General features: G+C 39.8%; 1 protein-coding gene across 1 annotated transcript in view; it reads left to right on the forward strand.

Moving 5' to 3' along the window:
• Positions 1–20,712, forward strand: part of sspo (SCO-spondin) — a 93,470-nt gene that overhangs the window by 58,468 nt on the left and 14,290 nt on the right. The window contains exons 107-113 of the mRNA XM_074694077.1: positions 127–297; positions 1,080–1,207; positions 1,314–1,468; positions 4,500–4,546; positions 5,243–5,407; positions 8,267–8,475; positions 9,515–9,610. Coding sequence (XP_074550178.1) covers positions 127–297; positions 1,080–1,207; positions 1,314–1,468; positions 4,500–4,546; positions 5,243–5,407; positions 8,267–8,475; positions 9,515–9,610 — 971 coding nt within the window. The remainder of the gene's footprint in view (positions 1–126; positions 298–1,079; positions 1,208–1,313; positions 1,469–4,499; positions 4,547–5,242; positions 5,408–8,266; positions 8,476–9,514; positions 9,611–20,712) is intronic.

The raw sequence follows: 20,712 nt of genomic DNA on the forward strand, positions 1-20,712 counted from the left end.
GTTATGTCTAAAAAATGTGAAACTTTGTTTTAAATGTCACTTCAGTTCAGCGTGTAAACCTATTCTTTGCTTTTAAGTGTTTCTGTCTTTAAACCCCTCATCCTCGCCCTCCCCATCTCTCCCCAGAGGGTTGTTTCTTGAGCGAGTGGTCTCCCTGGAGTGAATGCAGCGCCACATGTGGTGGTGGGTTGTCAGTGCGGAACAAGACAGTCCTCAGAGAGCCGGAGCCTGGTGGGGCTGCATGCACTGGACCACTGGAACAGCACGCTGTCTGCAACACAAACAGCTGCCTGCCTGGTAACAACACACACATGAGTAGATTCAGCCTGCTCTAGTTTTATTTTTCACCAAGCAACAAACAGTCAAAATGAGAATTACAGAGAGCTGCTGCTCAGCACGATGCAAAAACATTAATTAGTGATATTTACAGCTGATTACACAACAGGGTCACATGTTACACAAGTGTAAAAATGTACGGAGAGAAAGGACACATCCCAGCATCTTTACTACTGAATTATATGACTCCATTTGGTTAATTTTAAACAACCAAAACAGCTTTACAACCAGTTTTCATCCCAAACACTGGAAAAAAACAAAATCTTATCAAGTCTTTTGTCGCATTTAAAGTAGAAATTGTCTTTTTAGACTTAATATGAGCCACATTCACCTGACCAGTCCAGAAAAATGTCAGAAAAAAGTTATTGATAGTTAAAAATTAGGTCGGAATTGCTTGTAACAAGCTCACAGAAACGGAACAAGAGAAAAGTTACTTGTATTGAGACATTTTGTAGTTTTAAGCAAATTTTCAAGCAATTTTTTTTTTGTTCCATTGTCTGATTTTTTTTTACTTGTTACAGCAATTCAGACCTCATTTTGTCTTGAAATAACTTGAAACAAGACGTTTTTTGGACTGAACAGTTGAATGTGGCTCATATCAAGTATCACAAGACAATTGTTACTTAAAATGAGACAAAAACACTTGATAAGATTTCTGTGTTTTGCAGTGAATAAACCTCCAACTTTAAAAAGAAAATAATTGACTGTCTAAAATGACATTTGTTCTTCTCCATGTGTTGCAGAATGTCCCAGCGGACAGGTCTATAGCAACTGTTCAGGTTCCTGTCCTTATACCTGTGAAGACCTCTGGCTGCACACCCAGTGTTTACCAGCACCCTGCACCCCTGGGTGCACGTGCCCTCCAGGAGAGGTTTGGACACATCTCTTTGAGTAGATTTGTTCATAAATATGACCATAGGTGGTTAGATTAATTCGATGCATTACCCCTGATAAGATCCACTCTGTGTCTCTGATAGGTGTTACACGAAGGCTCCTGCGTGCCACAGTCCAACTGTCCTTGCTCACCACTGTCCCTACCGGCTGCTTACCGGAGCTGGAACGCCAGCGCTGATGAGGACACAGACGCTCTGCTGCCACCTGGAACTGCCATTCACCATCTCTGCAACACATGGTTAAAAACTTAATATATTTGACCTGTTCGGTCTTTGCTTTAGCCGTCTTCTCCAACTAGACTGTCCTATACCTGAGGAGTTCAGAACCAGCTTCTCTCAGAGGCTGAGCTCTGTGGTCGATGTGGGCCAGGGTGAATCTCTGACACAACTGACGACTCTGTACCTCACAAAGACTTCTCCTTTGTTTACTTATAGGTTTAAGACCGTTCCCTTCAATTTTGTTTGTAATTGAAACTGTCATTACGTCTCAGTTGCCTTATCCTGCCGTAAAGTGGGCAGCAGGCAGTGTGACTGAAAGAAATTTACAACCAGGATTTTGATTTCTCAGCTGGTTCAGTTTTTGTTCAGGCTGGCTGCAAAAACAAGAAACACAAATAAATCAAATGTTGGTCCCCAGAAGGAGGGATACCTGGGAAAAATTGATCAGAAGAAAGTAAAGCTCCCCTCACAGCCTACAGTAACAAAACAAACCACTGATGCTGTTGACCTGAACCTTTTGTAGCAGGCTAGATACTGATCCAATCAGGCAGGAGCTCTGCAATCAGTGCCACCTCAGCTCAATCACATCGAACTGTGAGCTAAACTCAGCCCTCACAGGTCAATCTAGACACACTTCTTACTTGGAAAGTAAGATAGCATTAGTGGCAATTTACACGAAATAAGTTTAGCTCACACTATATATTAAACTATATATTGTGTGTTTTTTTTGAGGGGTTATATTATTATTATTATTATTGTTGTATATATTTAATTTGACATAATAAAAGCTTGTCGGTGAGGCTAGTTTGCTGAAGACAGCGCTAGGTCTACTTAGTTTACTTTAACTTTGAGACATCAACCCAAGCACTGAGAGTTTTTTTATTCAGTCTTTCCCCTTCAGCAGCTGTCACAGTGTATTTAAATAAGATAAACATATATAAACCATGGGTTGTCTCATTATGCAACAAAGAACCAATAAGAGACAAACATTTATTGTAAAGACTCTTTTTAATTTGACTTTTCTGTTTTTGTAGTTTCATTCCTAAATATTGAAGAAAGTTGGCAACAAACGTCACTGATCATGTTTACTGTTTACTACCAGTTAGCATGGGCATCTCCTCGTCTTTGCTGCAGTGCACCAAGTCTCTTTTTTCTCGGCTTTTAAAGGTGTCCACATGCCAGCAGACAGCTAATGAGTGTGCTGCTGGTGGAAGAGCACATCCATGTTTTGTCTGCAATTAGTGCAAAAACAAACTGGCTTTGAGATAGCATGAAGCACTGGTAAAAATCTGGGCCGAGTGAAAACATGAACTGAGACAACCCAAGCGCTTGTCTGCAGAAAACAAGATTGCATGCCTATTTGCCAGGTAGTTCCTCACTGACTGTGTCAGGGTGACCGGAAATTACAATAACTATTGATGTTATTCAAACAACCCCACTTCAAGAAAACTGAAGAATTCCTTTAACAAAAAATATTATTGTCCCTTAACATATGCAGTTAAAAAAAACGCATGTTTCATAAACAGTGAATCAAGGTCAAGAGGAATGGGCACCGTCCTCTCAACTCAATGAAACAGTCACTAAATGAAGAGTCTGTGTCAAAATGAAGCTGAAAACTCAACTTGTTAATAATTTCTTAGGTGCTTCATTTCTGCAGCACATGCTTTGATGATGTAATGTCTAATCTCATAGTGGTTTCATGCATGGAGGTGTAAGTTTGTTATTCTCAGTAAAGGTTGGAAAAAGGCGTCACCTTTACTTTACTTTACTTCACTGATTTATTTGACAGGGACCATGTACAAATACATTAATCTTTCAATAGAAAAGATGCTTTGTACCAGATTTAGCAAATGCTAATTTCCATCTGCAGCCCCTGGGCAGGTTCACAACAATAACAATGCAATTACATAACTGTTTATGTTAAAAACTTTTACAAAACACAATACATTAGCTCATTTAAAATTAATATACATCAGTGTCAAATCCTATATACAAAATCAACCGGACTGATGCTGACAGAGTTTGTTATCAAGAATGTATTTCTTTAGATTTCTGGAAAAAATCCTTAAATTTACAGAACATTTCCTTGATCCTCGATTTTAGTTTTTAAAGGAAATATTAGGAAATAATTGTATTAGTGACACCTTGTTTGGCAGGGGACCAGAGAAATTAAAGACTCTGACATCGTCTTAGTGAGTTCATACACAGGCTCCGCTTGAACAATAGTGACTTCCCACTGGTGTAATTCTGGTGTATTCTTACAACAGTACAAAGCAGTATGTGATAATACCTATAATCACTGTATAATTTCTTACTTCTATTACCATTCAGGTTATGGAAACTAAACAAAGTCTGATTTTAAAGATTTTTCACTAAAAGTTATTATCATAATATTCAGTCATTTGATTCTTTGAAACCAAAAACTACTTTGTGAATACAAGGAGGTAGCTAAAGTTAAAAACATTAATGTGAACATGAGTGGTGGAGAAGACTGCAGCTTTAGCTCATACAGTCAGACACTTTGTGTATTCATCCGCCCAAACCTCCAATGCCAACAATGAGTTTGACTACACAGAACAGAAGATACCTCCCTGTGACTTTTAAAACAAATAGAGCCCTTTCAAAATAACATTTACTTTTAATTTCATTAAAATACAAATGAAGGCCAAAGGGCAGAAGAGGATGTAACAAAATGTGAAATTTGCATGGGGTTATGTAGACTTGACTTGAACCTTTAACCTTTAAACCGCTTGGCTTGACAGTCTGACATTAAAGATACCCCCAAATTATTTGTTATTTCTGAGAGTGTTTCTAAGCGTTGGTGGGGTTGAGTTTCATCCTACAGTCACAGCTGAGTACAGTGATATGTGCTGTAACAGATAGTCTGGCAGACAGCAGACATGTCGTGTGTTATTGTATCTCTTGTAAGGCTTTATGTTCAGTTAATACAGTCTGACGGGTTCAGCTCTATGACATAACGGCTGATTTTTGTGCATCAGAGTCCAGATATATCTAAGTCACTGCCTTTTTTATCTTTCTGACTTTCTCCAGTGTGTGCACAGGAGGAGCGTTCAACTGCACCTCAGAGCTCTGTGATGGTGAGTGATGCTCTGTCACAGCTGTTAATGCGTATCTCTCACATTATAAGGCATCTCTCTTTCAGCAGTGAAACTTCAAGCAACAGTCATCTTTGGTTGAACTATCAGGACCATGATAGATATGTCATCCTATCTATAGTTAGAAACAGCTGCTGCAACAGTTGGCTCAAATAACTGAGCGACAGTCACATCAGTCACGGCATACAAAGGCCATTACTGGGCTTTTGTTTCAGAAACACATGATACCATCGCAAGCAAGCAGACAGAGAGGAGGGGCTGGAGGACTGTGGGGAGCAGAGCATCAAGAAGAGCATCCCCTGCAGGCCTAAAAATAGATTTGAATGTGTTTGAAGCTCCGCCTTAAGTTTTTAACTGCCATCATCTGTTAGAGTGAATTACCTTTTCACAGATGGTGATGTTTCACAAAGTGTGACAGCTGACTGTGTATCATGTGTTGGCACAGGGGTTTGTTTGTCTGCTTCTCTTTTCTTAATGTGTTGGAGGTGTTGTGTTTAATAAATGGCCTTGATAAAAAGCAATCAGGGCATATGACCTGTAATTGTGTTTTTTTGGACAAACTGAGGGTTATTGTTCAGATGAGAAATCATTGTTATACACAGCTCCAGGGCAGCAGCTTTATGAAGGTAAAATGACCTGAGTGTGATTACATTCTTCTCTCATTCTCGTCTCCTGCAGTGGACTGTGAGTGGTCCAGCTGGTCCCAGTGGAGTCCTTGCTCCGCTAGCTGTGGTACAGGGCAACAGCGCTCCACCAGAGTCATTCAGCAGCCCATCCTGTATGGAGGGGCCCCATGTGAGGGCCCTGACCATCGCACAACAACCTGCATGGCCCCTGACTGCGGTGAGTGCATAGTGGGGAAATCAGTATCCTAAAAAAGATGTTAACACTAAAAACATGGTATTGTGGAACCCATCACATTGTGTAAACACAGATGATGTAAAATCCAACAAATTACTTTGACAATCACATCCTCCAGTTACTTTTGCGGTGCTTATCAAGTTCTTGAAGTACACCCAGGTTGACAAAGTTTTCTTAACCTAACTTTTTCTGTATACTGTTGCCCACAGATTTTTTAAGGAATGCATAAATGGGGCAACATTCCACTCATACATTGATTGAAAATACCATCCTTTCCTGATTTATCACAGAATTAATTCTAGAGAGATGTCGTAAAGTAAGTTTAACATATTCTGACTTTCTTAATGTAAACTGACTCAGTAAACCCTGAAGCCCTCGATGGAGATACCGTGGATCACTTAGATTTTTGTAAACTGTCTCTTTTAAGTCATGTTTTCTTCTCTGAGCTCTGTGTACACTTGTATCAAAAGGTCATATGATGCACTGTTTGCCACAACTTTCACAGAAACAGTAACACACAGACGGTCATAATTAGTAGGTTTAGGACAATATGCTGTTCTCACCTCACGATTATATTATGATTTTTGGGGTGCCGATTCGATTTAAGTTGCGAATCTTCAATATATATTTAATTTTTGCAACTTTTGGTTTGGTTTGTTTTTTTAACACCAGACCATGTGAAAAAGTTAAATGATGATAATGTCTACAGACTATCAGGAGCCATATTTTCCCATAAAATGCACGTCACGTGAGTCAGAGAGAAACATTTCACCCTCTGCTGGAGAAAAGTGGTAACTTTTTTTCAAATCCAGTTTATAAACAAAGACTGAAATGAAGAATTTGAATTTGAAAAAAAAAATCGATTTTTTGACAAAGAATCCTGATTTTTGTCATTGTCAAACAAAAAATCCTGATGTAATGATTTTCATGTTTACAGGTTACTTTTTAGGATTGGGAGAAAAAAATGATGTATTAAAGTGCTGGGATTTTTTTTTTAATGATTTGAAATCATGGCTTTTTTGGTTCAAAAATTCTTCAAATTTTAGTCCTTTATTTTAGTTATTGTTTGTCTATTTGTTGGCTGCACGTTGGCGCCAACAGTTAGCGCTCCAGCCTCACAGCTAGAAGGTCACTGGTTCGATTCCCAGCTTGGCTGGTGAAGTTCGCATGTTCTCCTCGTGCATGTGTGAATTCTCTCCGGGTTCTCTGGCTTCCTCCCACAGTCCAAAAACATGCTCACCAGGTTAATTGGCCACTCTTAATTGTCTGCAGGTGGGAGTGTGTGGGTGAATGGTTATCTGTCTCTATGGACGTTTTCAGACCTGGACGGTTTGGTCCACTTTAAACCAACCAGGGTTCGTTTCCCACGCTGGTCTGGACTTTCCATGCAGGTGTGAATAGACACAAACGAACCCTGGTGGGGACCAAACAACCGGACCGAGACCCACTTTTTGAGGTGGTCTCGGTCCGCTTCCAAACAAACTCTGGTGCGGTTCGTGGTTCTGGTGCAGGTCTGAATACAAACCAAGGTCCATCCGAATTAAGTACAGGATACATGCGCCTTTTGGGCCTATAAAGCCACCGTAGCCTAACCGTCTGTGGTTCATACCTGATCCTCCGTCTTCTGTTTAGCCACACTGTTGCTCACATGTTGTGGGTCAGGACATGCAGAGCATAGCGTCTCCTTGCTGCGCACATTCGTCTTCGCTGTTTCAAATTTGTAAATAGTGTTGTTAAGCCTTCTTTGAAGGAGCTGCCCTTGAAACTGAAAATGATTTTGCAGCTCTAATAAGAGCACAAACACACATGTTTACCTCCACTTCTGTGTCTGTACTCTGTGTGCCGCCTTTGTCAGTGCTGTCCAATGAGAGCACTGATCGTCACACACGTGGATGTGTTTACAGAATATAGTCCACTTGCAAAAAGTACAATCTGAACTTGAACCGCACCAAACGAAAAAAATAAAGTCCACTTTTGGTCCGGACCAAACAAGTGGACCAAAGGACTTTTCTGGTCTGAATACAGCCTATGTGTCAGCCCTGTGATTGACTGGCGACCAGTCCAGGGTGTATCCCACATCTCACCCAATAACAGCTGGGATAGGCTCCAGCCACCCGTGACCCTGAACAGAATAAGCGGTTCAGAAAATAAAATGAAAATTAATGTTTATGTGTTGAAAAAAAGTTACCACTCTTCTCCTCCAGCAGAGGGCAAAATTAACAACTCCCTTGTAACTTGAATCAACCCTAAAAACTGACTCACAATATGTCTTGTATAGTAATATAGTCTGTAGACATCATCATCATTTTTTCATGCCTCTGATGTTAAAAAACGACAACTAAAAACTGTGTATATCGGTAAAATTGCAAGTTAAATTGAATCAGAACCCCAAAGATAGTAAAAGAATTAAACTGGAAGAAAAGATTATCTTTTGTGCTCGTGTCACAATAAAAGTAAAAAGCCACTACACTGCTACTGCAGATAAGGTGAAGAGGGAATACTTCTGTATCCAGCTTAATGTTGGCTATTCAGCTTATTACCATCAAGCATTTTTTAGACTTATTTTATATTATTTTTTGGCTTGCATGGACTTTGCAACCATTAGCACCAAACAAAAATGTGTGATCTCATGTTCTCATCTTTTGTTTCCCATATGGATGAATATCACTCGGAGTTAACAACAGACAACAGATGATTCAGTTGTTTGCCATTGTTCCTATCTTTTCCTGGTAGTTGGAGATTAAATGCTCTCTCCCTGTTCTGTTTCACCTACCCTCCTCTGTCTGTTTTTCTCTGCTCCTCACTGACACCTTTGTCTCTCACCTTCCTCCTCACCTGCAGCGTGTCCTGTTGGTGAGCAGTGGAGGAGGAGCTCATCAGAGATGGCCCCGCTGTGCGAGAGGAGCTGTGAGGACATTTACTCCTCTCCTGTCAACTGCAGCCACTCCAGCGAGGGCTGTGTGTGTCAGGAGGGGCTTTATCGAAACTTGGAGGGAGTGTGTGTCATCCCAGCCCTCTGCCCCTGCCATGACCAGGGCACCCTACGGGAGGTACGCTCAAACACACACACTGGAGCAAACCCAAAGTAAACAGACATCTGCTATCCAGCTCACTCTGCAGCTTGTACCTTTTGTGTGTGCCGTATTGTGGCGTGTGTGTGTGAACCTTAACATTGTGGTGTTTACGTTCCCTCCCATTCACTCCCATTGTGTTATTTACTCATAGAGAAGGGCCCATTAGAAGATGAGTGACATGCCCCACGGGCAACATTACACCACAATGCCTCTCCAGCCCTCGCTTTCATCAATTATGTATGTGGTGCCGTAGGAAGCCGGCCCTGGGACCGCAACAGGGCTAGCCTGCCAGGAATTATTTATGATGGAAGGGATATTATAGGATTATAAGAATTAATCATACACTGACAAGAGGTCACATCCCCTCCTCTTGATCTGCTCCTTTCTCTGTGCCTCTCCCTTTTGCTGCTCTCTCCTCTTTTCTCCACCTGCTTCATCTCTCGGTAGTCTTTCCATTTTTACAGAGCTCATGTTCAGTAGCTTTGTTTCTCCACCCCTCGTTCTCTTTTCTCCATTTCACGCCAGCCTCTGCCCCTCTCATTTATTGCTTTACTTCTTTCCTTTTCTCTCATTTCCCCTCTGTCTTTCTACGCGTGTCTGTCAGCTGTTGAGGACTAATGTCTGTTTAAAGACCCTCTTTGGTTTTCTAATCAACGACCTCATGAATGTAATGCCTAATGACTCAGTGAGCCACAAAAGCACTCCTAAGTGGGTGCTTTCATACGTAAAAACTCAACCTTTAATGATTCCCACAACACACACACATCCACACAAAATATCATGGATAATTTGAGTATTCATTATGGTTTGCTGTAAGTGAAGCATTACCACAGCCAAATTATTCCAATGTGTGAAGTCTGAGCTGTTATAGATTTATTAGTCCTGAATGTGAAACTTGTTGCACATAATCAGAATAATAGGCGTCATCACATTACCTTATTTAAAAAGTGAGTTAATCTGAATATTTTCTGTGTTGTGTGTGTTTTTCTGTGTGTGCGTGTGTGTGTGTGTATAGGCAGGATCAGAATGGGATGAAGGCTGTTTGTCATGTCGCTGTGTGAACGGAGAAAAGCTGTGCCAGTTGAGATGTCCCCCGCTTGAATGTGAAGAGGTAAGAAACACACTCTGATCCTGAGTGAAACATGACAGATCAGCTCTCTGATGTGTGTTTTTGTCTTTTATTTACTGTTTTCTTATGTCCATGAGTTACTTACAGGTGTATCCCCTTAAATATTGGTTTGAAATCCGATACTAACACAGCTTTTTGAAGCTAATGAGCAAGCAGAGGAGAATACCCAATGCATCTCAAATTTCATTCAACCTCCATCTTTGCTTACAAAGACAAAGGGACATGATAGTGTACACAAGAATAAACAGTGTGATTAACTCTGTTGCCAGGGTTCCCGCGGATCCTTGAAAAGTCTTAAAAGGCATTGAATTCATAATTCTAAAAATAAGGCCTTAATTGGCATTAAAATGTCTTAAATCCAATTTCCAAAAGTCTTAAAAATTTAACCACATCAATAAGATTTATGTTAGATTGAACTAAAAAAATATTTAGCAAAATGTATATATTTTTCAAAAAGAATTCACTGATTCATTGTCATGGCAACATCGTGTAATCACAAAAGCACGCGCAGAAATCCAGGATCTTTCAGAGCAGACGCATGTCTTGGTTTTAACTACAGTGCCTGGAGAGGGAAAAAAAGGTGAAAAATTGGAAAAAAAAGAAAAATCCAAAAGTGGCCCAGGAAAATTGATTATTGCAGCAAAATTGGAAACTAAATTTGAAATTAAATGTCAAAAAACATGTAAAAATTCAAAAAATGTTTCTGACAGTGGTCAAAAAATAAATAAATGGGGGCAAAATAGGAATAAAGTTATAAAAGCGGGCTTAAAAATATAAAAATGGTCTAGAAGTGGGACAAAGTGTATGAATAAAGGTAAAAAAAGAGATGAAATTGCTAAAACTGGGAAAAAATGGTACGAAAGTGGAAAAGGATAATAAATAGGTGCAGAATAGGTATGAAATTCCAAAAAAAAAAAAAAAGGGAAAAATGTGCAGTAGCTTAGGAAAATAGTCTTTGGCAGCAAAATTGGGAATTAAATTTGATATTAAATTTCAAAAAACATGTAAAAATTACAAAAATGTTTCTGACAGTAGCCAAAAAATGATGAATGGGGGGCAAAATAGGCATAAAGCTGTAAAAATGGGGTTAAAAAGAAGACAAATAGTGATGTTTTGTTCAAAATAAACATTGGGTTAAAGTGGCTTCTCACCCAGGTACATCATGTGGTATTTTTATTTTGTTTTTTTGTTTGTTTCAGTTGTGGTTCGTTGTAGACTTGGTCTTAAATTTGATTTCAAACGGCCTCAGAAAAGTCCTAAGTAGTCTTAAATTTAACTTGGCTTGAGCTGTAGGAACCCTGGTTGCTGTTGAAGGTGCAGCCGTGAACAAACTGGAAAGCTCCCAGTTGTATAAAAGTTTCTGTTGATTAACTTAAAGCAGTGACAAGGGTTAGTAAGAAAGACCCAAATACAAGACTTTGCTGCTGGAAACTAAGAATCACAGCTATGCTGGAAGAAACTAGATAATCAAAAGTAACACAGCCATCTAACTGGAAAACCAAAACATCCAAAAACTTGGCATGAGGCATGGAGGGTTGACAAAAGCCATGTTTCCACCAAGCAGACCGGTTCAGTTCGTCTCAATGTGGCACGCATTTTGTAGTGTTTCCACTGACTTATCCCGGGACAGATCCCCAAGTAACTGAGATGAGCCGTGCCACTTTTTTGGGACTCTTTCGTATGGGTGCCAGACTGAACCGCTCTTGGAAGGTGGAGCTACAACACTGCAGACTGTTGATTGGTCGAAAGAATCATCACTTACCCCGTGACAGCTGCTGGATTTCTCCTGGTGGCTCACAGACTTCTCTGAAACAAAGCTTGATTGCGCTCTGTACCAAAGAGAGAGGATGAAATGCTGCATGTCTTCCATCTGTGCTCTTTATTTACTGTGTTACGTTTTTTTTCTTTGTAGGATTTATTAGTGGGGTAAACTGTGTCTCGCTGCTACGGCGTCACGCTATTATCTAACTTAGCCTCCTACCAAGAGAGGGCACAGTTTGCTGTGGAAACTCAAATGGGATCAGACTTAACTGTACCAAACCGAGCCAAACCATACTGAACCGAACCAGACTGCTTGGTGGAAACGGGGCTAAAGTCTGCACATGAATAAATGATAAGGTGAGATGATCTGGCTCAGGATGAAGGGAGACACAGCCTTTTATACGTAATATGTCGTAATGGGGCTCAGGTGGAAACAATGAAGGACTGGGATGACAATCACAAGGTGAAGTGACCTGAAACAGGAGGGGAGATGTGGCTACAAAATAAACTGGACATAGCAAACATAAAAGACAAGACTGATGTAAAATTTCAAACTTAAAGTAACCAATGAGGTGTGACAAACACAAGTAGAGCCTGCTCAGGTGCAGCACTGTTAAAGATCTGAGCGCTGATGGCTTGTTTGGTATTGATAATCGGTGTTTGTTATAGAGAGGGTTTAAATCAGTCATTTCTTTGTAAATGAAAGGTTTCAAATGCTTGTTCAAAGTACAAAAAGGCAAGACAAGTCATTTAGCAAACTCTTTAGTCCAAAGTGACGTACAGCACAAGCCAATCAGGAGAGTAGTGTGCAGATAATTGACTCCAAACAATTCAACAAAATCCAAATGCTTATTTTCTTAACTAAAGATGGATTTAATTTGATTCCAATATAACTAGGGAATAAAGCTATGTACTTCACACATTATGGACATACAAATGAAAACACAGACATGCTTTGTGTGTCAGAAATAACCAACTAAAACCTGAGGATGTTGATTCAAATTTGTGGGTAAAAAAAGGTTTTGGCTGCTGTTCTTACGAGTGCAGCTCTTGCAGAGAAAAGATATATTTTATGGTAAATGAGGCAAGTGGATCCCAATGTTTTCAGCCTGATACCAAGTTTCATTACCGAAGGTTGTCCCTTAACAGAATGTTCTAGTTTAAATATTTCTAAAGGCTTAAAAAGGTGAAACTACCAGACTTTTAAATAAAAGAAAGGCAAGATCAGAAAATAAATCCTTGTCTGTTTTTTCCAGCAGTTACCCTCACAGTTGTCTGCCTGTTTATCTTACAGACATGAAACGACCTGATCATAGGTTATGAGCTGCTGAATTGAGCCCACAGCTGTATGTGCACAGATGTGGTTTTAAAGAAACAGAGTACAGAGAGTTTGAAACCAGAAGCTCATCTCTTTATGCCAGTTTGTTGTTCTGCTGCTGTGACAACAGTCACACTCTGACATCCAGAAACCAAGATTCACATTAAAAGTTACAATCTGTCAACAGAGCAGCACATCAGTCCATTCAAGCAGCAGTGCCAGCATACAGTTCACAAAGTGTTCAGAAACACCTCAATTACTGGGAGCCAGGGAGAAAACGCTCTGCTCCCCCAAGAACGTGTGGGATGTTTTCTCTAAGCGACCGGCTGAAGTAGATCAATACCTGACAACTGACCTCCCACGATCCTTTGCTCTGTCTTACAAAGCCTCTTCCTCCTGTTTAAACACAGAAACCTGGTTTCCTTGTTCTGCATACTTGAGTTTGAAAACATTACTCAAAGCTGTTCTGCAAAAGGATGCAACACGCACCAACAGTCTCCTCTGTCTCGCACAAGCATGTTTTTTAATAAAATTCAATTCATTGATCACTGAATTGATTTGTTTACTGACTGGTTCCACTTTATGTGCAATGCAATTTGCAGTTCACGTGGCAAAAGACCTGAACAGACCCATAAAGGAGAGTAATCCTCTAAGTGCTGTGTGCTGACCACAAACCAGCATCCACTCATACTGATGGGTGTAACAGCCATCTGTTAGACAATGCTTCACAGACCAACACTGGGCTGTATAAATTTAATAAACCGAGGTTATAAAACGTCTTTATTTACGTAAAGTACGAGCATGCTTTACTGAGCATCTGACTCTAATTAAGTCTTGATTTTGTTAAAAGGCTGTGAGGAGTCTGAAAGTGGTCTTGAAAAAGTCTCCCCTCTAGATATCTGCCTGATAGTAATCCAAAATTTAAAATGAGATTGTCAGCGCCAATATTGCTGGTGGCAGGTTACATTTAATTGCTACTTCTTAGCTTCCAGTTCGGGTCAACAAGGCCTGGATTGATTTACCCAAGGGGCAACATCTGGTTAGTAAAAATGAAACCTATGTCGAAGTGCTAAACGCCACTGTTCATCGAGCATCCACTTGAAGCTGGCTGCAGAAAGACCAGAAGTCACACCCAGCCATAAAAAGAGACTTTTACAACATTAAAAAACATATTTACAGCCTGGTTAAAAAAAAACAGCTTGGGTCTAAAACACTGATTTCACTATCAGCGCACACTGTACAGTGAGTGATTTTTTTTCTAACTTGGCGGTTTGGGAGTTATTAGGATTGTTTGATTGTCAAATCAGAGAGACAGCTCAGGTCACGTGACCGCTGGACGCCCTGTAGCTGTTCAAAAGGTAACTCACAGCTGGTGTCATAGTAAATGTGGCTGCATACGGCGATTGGCTTCATTTCATGGTTTCAGAAACAGACGGGTGACGTCGTGGAGGCTATGTCCATGTTTTATAGAGTCTATGGAGTTACAGCATGTCTAGTAGAGCCCGACCAATATGGGATTTTTGGGTCCGATGCTGATACCGATACTGGGGGCAAAAAAAAAACCGATATCCAATATATCGGCAGATATCCAATATATCGACCGATATCCGATATATCGTCTAATATATATAATAAGTTCATTGATATACACAGGATATATACTGTATATAAACACAAATTATTATAATACCCGTATGATTCAAGACAGAGACGGAACACTATTAAATTAAAACAAGGAACTTAAATTATAAAACTGTCAACATAAGAACTGTAGTTTAAACCAATGATAAATAAGAATAAGCTGTAAACACAATAATAGATAAAGAAGTCAAACTGTAAACACCTTAAATAAAGAAGTCAAACTTTAAACACAGTAAGTAGAAAAAAAAAGTCAAACTGTAAACACACAATGAGCAACTTACACAACATTAAAATGTCGTTCTATAGTCTTACATTAGATAATGGTGGACGTGTGACTTAACAGTAGCATTTATCTCTGTTTATCTCCCAAAAAAGCAACTAACACGACGTTAAAACGTTGTTCTACCGTCTTACATTAGATAATGGTGGATGGAGGGGCCAGGCACTGAGGCAGCGTGCAGCCCAACACACAGGAGCAGGAGCGACAGAATCTCCGCGGAGCAAAAATTTTTTAATTGGCTCGATTTGGCCGATGTTGATTAATCAGTGACAGGCATAATCGGCCCGGCCGGGTATTCGGTCGGACTCTAATGTCTAGGTCTCTATGACAACATCACGGCGGCTGGCAAAGTTGAGTAATGAGAAGAGATGAAACACAGAGATCTGTGTTTTTTTCTGCTGAAAACGATTTCTGTGATTAATTATGTAGTGATGGTGGACACTAGAGCCTAACTGTCAGACAGAAAAATGACAGAAGAGCAGAAGAAAGATAAACAGGAGAGCGATACAGCCGAGCTAAAGGCTAACACAGGGGCTAACCTGTTTGTGCTAATGTTTATTCCAGCCCACAGTCAGCAGTTATTCTGCAGCGGTCTGTTCAAACTTGAGGGTCTATCAATAAAATGAAGAGTGAGGTTATGTTAGCTCTGATTGGTGGATGACTGACAGGACATAGCAAACCTGGACTTACTGACACTTACAGACATGTTTTAGAGCACCTGACTGCCAGCCGCGCTAAATATAAACAGCTACTAAACTACTTACAAACTAAAGTGTTTGCTTGTTGTCACGTTAGCCTACAGATACGCCAGAGCACCAGGCTGACGATGTCGCTAACATATAGCTGGCTACTACAATGTTTGCTTGTTGTCACGATTCAAGCCGGAGTGCTGTATGTGTACTGATAAATACCTTATCTCAGCGCATTGTATAAATAAATCACACTCTAAGCACTAAATGAAGTTGGGTCAGCTTCCTTTGGTATAAGCCGTATCCTTCTAAATCTATCTGAAGGGTTGCTGGGGTTCGTCATAAGCCAGAGGAAAGAGAAACCCCTTGATTAGTTTTATTCCATTATCTTATTGCAGACCTTGACTTACACATCTGAAGTTCTGCTGAAAACAGCTGTGTTCTCTTACCTTACCTGAAGGCTACAGGATTCAGTGCATCACATATTTTGTTGATGTGGATTGGTTGGGATCATATTTTCCAGCACTGGCTTGTCCAGCACTGACATAAAAATGACTCCCTTTTTAAAGAGTGGAAACTGGATGTACTGTGGCAATAACTGGATGGTGTTCTTGAAAACTTTGGGACTGCACCAGTGGACACAAAATACATTAAATTCACTGTATTAATCAACAAATAGTTCTTTTATAAGAAAGAAAAATGTTTCACTTTGACTTTAAAGTGGGAAACCGTTTTCCTGGAGCTCCATCTTACAAAATACTCTATAAAACCAATTTTTGTGTTGGCTATGATACACTCTAAGGTACCCTTAAACTCCTCTTACCCAATCGGACAGCAAGTGTTGATAAATGCCCCAAAACTGTGAAGCTGTTGAACCATGCTCATCATAAGACTAAATGTGTGCATATGCCAGACTTTTGCATAAGACTCATCTATATAAAGTTTATTTTGCATATGCTTTGGATAATTGCTTCATCAGTAACCATAAGAACAAGTGCACCCTTGTGATTGCAGATGTGATCTTTACCACAGAATATCTTGCAGATCACGTTTGCAGCAGCTGGTCGTCTTGCAGCAGAGTTAAAGTTTAATGTCAGTAATCATATGGTCTGTTCTGTGCAGTGAGAGGAATCAGATCCTTTTATTAAATCTCTGAGACATGTTGACCTTTGGATAACTCAGACATATAAGATCTCCAGTTGAGCTTCTTGTGGAAAAACTGTGAGGTGTGACGCTTTAAAAGTGCTTGTGACAACGCAGTGAGTGGCTGCTGTCTTGGTGCGTAGAAGATTCTGATAAATATATTTATATATGTTTCAAAACCAACCCTTTTACAGTTTGTTGTTTTAAAAGGAGTAAGATCTCTCCAAGCATTGAAAAATAACATTTTGTTTCATTTATGCTCTGAAATGAGGGAAAGGACATTGTGTTAATGCAAGCTGTCAACAAGGCCTCCCTACACAGTATCCATGGAGAGGAGTCAGAAAGGCTAATAGAAATCCTGGACTTCTAAATAAATCTTCTCTAGCTGTCTGACTCCAAACCATTAACAGTCAGTTAGAAAAAAGTTGTATCATCTTAAACCTAGGTAAATAAAGGCAAAACTGTCTGCAAAGCTAGATCCCAGACATTTAAGAGGGAAATGGGTCGTGTGTAATCTGTAAGAAATGAACTTGTAAATGAAAAACTACTCAATAAAACACAAACTGACTTTATTAAAAACACTCCCTCCGTAGGATGATGAAGCTGAGGAAAGTCACAGTGGAAAGTTTGTCTCCTCCATGACACAGTAAGCTGAATTTATATCTTTAGAATGCCAACGCTGAATAAAGGCCAGGGTAAAAATAAATTCTGCTGACATCCAGGTCTTTAAAGGAGAGGTTGATTGCACAGCAAGCTCCTCACAGTAGACAGGCTACAGTCTGGTCCACCTGTGGTGCACACCGGTCTTTACATCTATGCACTGCTGGCAGTCTCGAATCAGCAGCCTCCAGGAGCTGCACCTGGCTTTGCCTCAGTGAAGGGACTAAAAGAATATTGATCTGTTTCCTCTGCTGTCAGTGAACCTGCTGTATAGGAATCAGCTCACTGTACGACTTACTTCTGATTAAACTAAAAACTTTCAACATGCTTCTTTCCTCATCTGGAGTTTCTTTTGAAATGTTAGAGACTGGATGAGGTGATTGAGGGATCTGGATTGATACAAATTCAGATGTCAACAGAAATCAGCTTAATCCAATCTATGACTAAAACAAATTCAGTTTTCATTATGACTCATTGTTTGGCATTTATGACCTTTCTGTTCTTTCTTTGAGTGAGCACAAATTTATGGAAGCAAATAAGAGACATAATTATTTGAATTTTAACAGCCAACATAATGTAGGCATATCCATTATCAGAGCTGTCATGAGAATTATATTTGAAGCACAGATCTTATTGTTAAGATTGTATTCAAAGAGAGGAAATAAACCCGTTCCCATATTCATGTCAGTACTAGAGATGGGCCAATACACTTTTTTACATTCTGATCCGATCCGATCGATTAAAATTTAAATGTGCCAGTTAATAAACATCACCCGCCTGTTTCTAGAACAGAAAATGAAGCACGATGGCTATAGCGGCCATACTGATAGTGGCAAGGGGTTCGCCTACAGCCATAGGGCGCCGGCCGTCACGTGACCCTCAGCTGTGCCTCTTATTGGGGGAGCTCGCGATCTTAATATCATCTGAACGGCCACGTTAGAAAAAAATTCACCCCCCGTACAGTGGGAGCCGATAGTAAAATTAGCGACTCAGACAGGAGACGTTTTTTGAACCAGGCTGTAAATAGGTTAATTTCTGCTTTGAAAACAGCTTTTTTTGGCTTGGTGTGTATGTGACTTCCGCTACTTCCAGAGCCAGCCTCAAGCAAACACTTGAGAAACAGCAGATTTTAGCACTTAAGCATTGTCTCATATTCTCAGACCGGAGGTTGCCGCTTGGTAGGGATGCACTGATCCAACTTTTCTGATTTCAATACCGATACCGATGCCCAGGCTTTGGGTATCAGTCCATACCGATACTAAAGTTATTTACTGAAGTAAATGATAACCTGCATGCCCTACTGTGGGATTAAACTGGTAATGTTTTGGGTAAAAGGCAAAAAATGAGTAGATGAAAAAAGTGAAGTAAATATTTTTTTAAAACTATAGAATATTCAAATGTTAAGCATATTTTGGTAAAAACAAAGCTTCAGAATGCACAGAAATTCTATTCAAATGTAAACTTTTATACCCTGTAGATTGGTAATGCAGCAAAAGAAGTGCATCAAATGTAACATTTTAAATCAAGTAGCCAAGAGCGCTGGTGAAAAAAGGCATGGAGCTGTTTGCCTGGATCGGCTCCTTTCCCACCAATACCAATCCAGCTTATACCAGGATCGATATGCCCTTCCTGTCCTGGGTACCCTGGATGTTGCCACCTGATTTTTTCAACTAGAATTGATTTTGACAAGTTGAATTCAAGCAACCTAAATTTTTTTTTTTTTTTTTTTTTTATAATACTCTTTATTGAATATTGTAAAACAACACACAATACGTAACAGAGGATTAAAGATAATACTAGAAAACAAATGGATAATAATGAAAACAAATTGTAGGAAAAAACAAACCTTTGTACATATACACCTATATACTTATAACTATATGCACATATACTTACACATATACATACACACCGACATATATACTCATACATATGAACCCAACTCTTTGTGTTGTTCAGTTATGAAACTTAAATTTTGGGACTTAAATTTTTAAGAAGTGAATTTTTGGGATCTGAATTTTCAACAGGTGAATTCAAGACAAATAAATTCAGATACATGGTTTTCATGGCAAAAATAATTCAATGCCATAAATTAAGTGGTGTTTCTATCTTAGTATTTAGTATCCAATGGCTGTTAAATTCAAATAATTACATCCCATATTTTCTTTTATACAGATTCAGTCACACAAATCCACAAAGCAAGCATCCATGTAGCTTTTTTTCACCAAAAACAATGAAAAAGTAAAAATAGAGCATGCTTTGAAGCCTCTTTGGCGTCGGTACAAATAAACAGTCACAGGTATCACAAAACATAACTGCAGGCTCAAACAGGGCTGTACCAGTGTTTAATCGATGGGGTGCAGCTGATACATTTCTGCTGCTGTAATCAGTGAATGCCAAATTATGAGCTGAAAGACTGATATCAGTCCTCAGGATAATCACAGGCCAGCATCATTACTCAGGGTTAGTCGTCATTTCTGTTTGTTTTCCCATCAAACACCACTAATTTTTCTAGTTTCTCTCTTCATGAGCTTTTAATTCATTTTTATACCTCACAGCATCTTGACACCACTTATTTATCCTTTTTCCTGATAAGTAACCAGGATTCTGCACATCCTGCTGCATCACACAAACACAAACACACACCAAAAGCATCTCAACTTAAAACACTTAAAAATGGTCCTTCGTGATCTCCCGCTCTTCAGATGAGTGGGCTCTCCCCCTCCCTGAGGGGAGGCTCAGGGCAGTGTGAGGAGTGGGAGGACAAGTCCTCGGGGGGAACGGTTAGGAGAAGTGTTCCTGTGTATGTGTTAGAGTTCGCATGCTAGCAGCAGCTATTCTCAGACAGAGGCACCACGGGACACACTGCTGGTCTCTGGACTGCTCTGGATGTCTCTTCGCCTCAGTGACTCGCTGCCTCTGTGTGTGTCCTATGTGTCCTTACGTCACTGTCTCGCTCTCTCGCTATTTTTGGTCTAAATGTGACTTTTTGTCTTTTTAATTCCTGCTCTTTTCCCTGGTCGTGAAGCTAGTGTGATAGTCTGTGTCTGTGCCCCTCTGCTCTGTGCTGGATCACATCTCCTGGATGATGAGGTTCATTTGCCCTTGTGTTACTTATTTTAATATGAAAAAAATGACACATTTATACAACTAGTGTGTTTAAATGTTTTTCACCATGGTAGCATGTTTCTTTGGATGTAGGGTCCACTTCTCTGCTCCAGATTCACATATCTTATCAACTTGTTTTACAGATTATCTTGAACTTCCCTCTCACTTTAAATACCTGATTAACTATTGCTATATCTGACTATGAGCACAATAAGTATAAAAATGTCATCCTTGCATTCTCATTCAGTTGGAGAGGCTTTAGGTTTGGAAGTGCTGCATTGCATCTGCAGTATTGGAAAAGCAAACATCTCTTTGAGCCAAAGGAAAATGCAGAGCCCCAAATAACAGAAAATGTCCTGTTTGGCAAATGGAGGATAAAAAAAAAAAATCATTATTCCAAAGCGGCTTCTGGACTTGAAAAGAAATAGTGCAGTATAAAGGTTTTGCAAATGCTCAGTTTTTCTCAGCATCTCCTTTTAATGGA

This window comes from Halichoeres trimaculatus, unplaced genomic scaffold (genome assembly GCF_033239565.1).
Source record: "Halichoeres trimaculatus isolate MK-OKI-2021-1 unplaced genomic scaffold, fHalTri1.1 fHalTri1_scaffold_18, whole genome shotgun sequence".
Classification (NCBI taxonomy): Eukaryota; Metazoa; Chordata; class Actinopteri; order Labriformes; family Labridae; genus Halichoeres; species Halichoeres trimaculatus.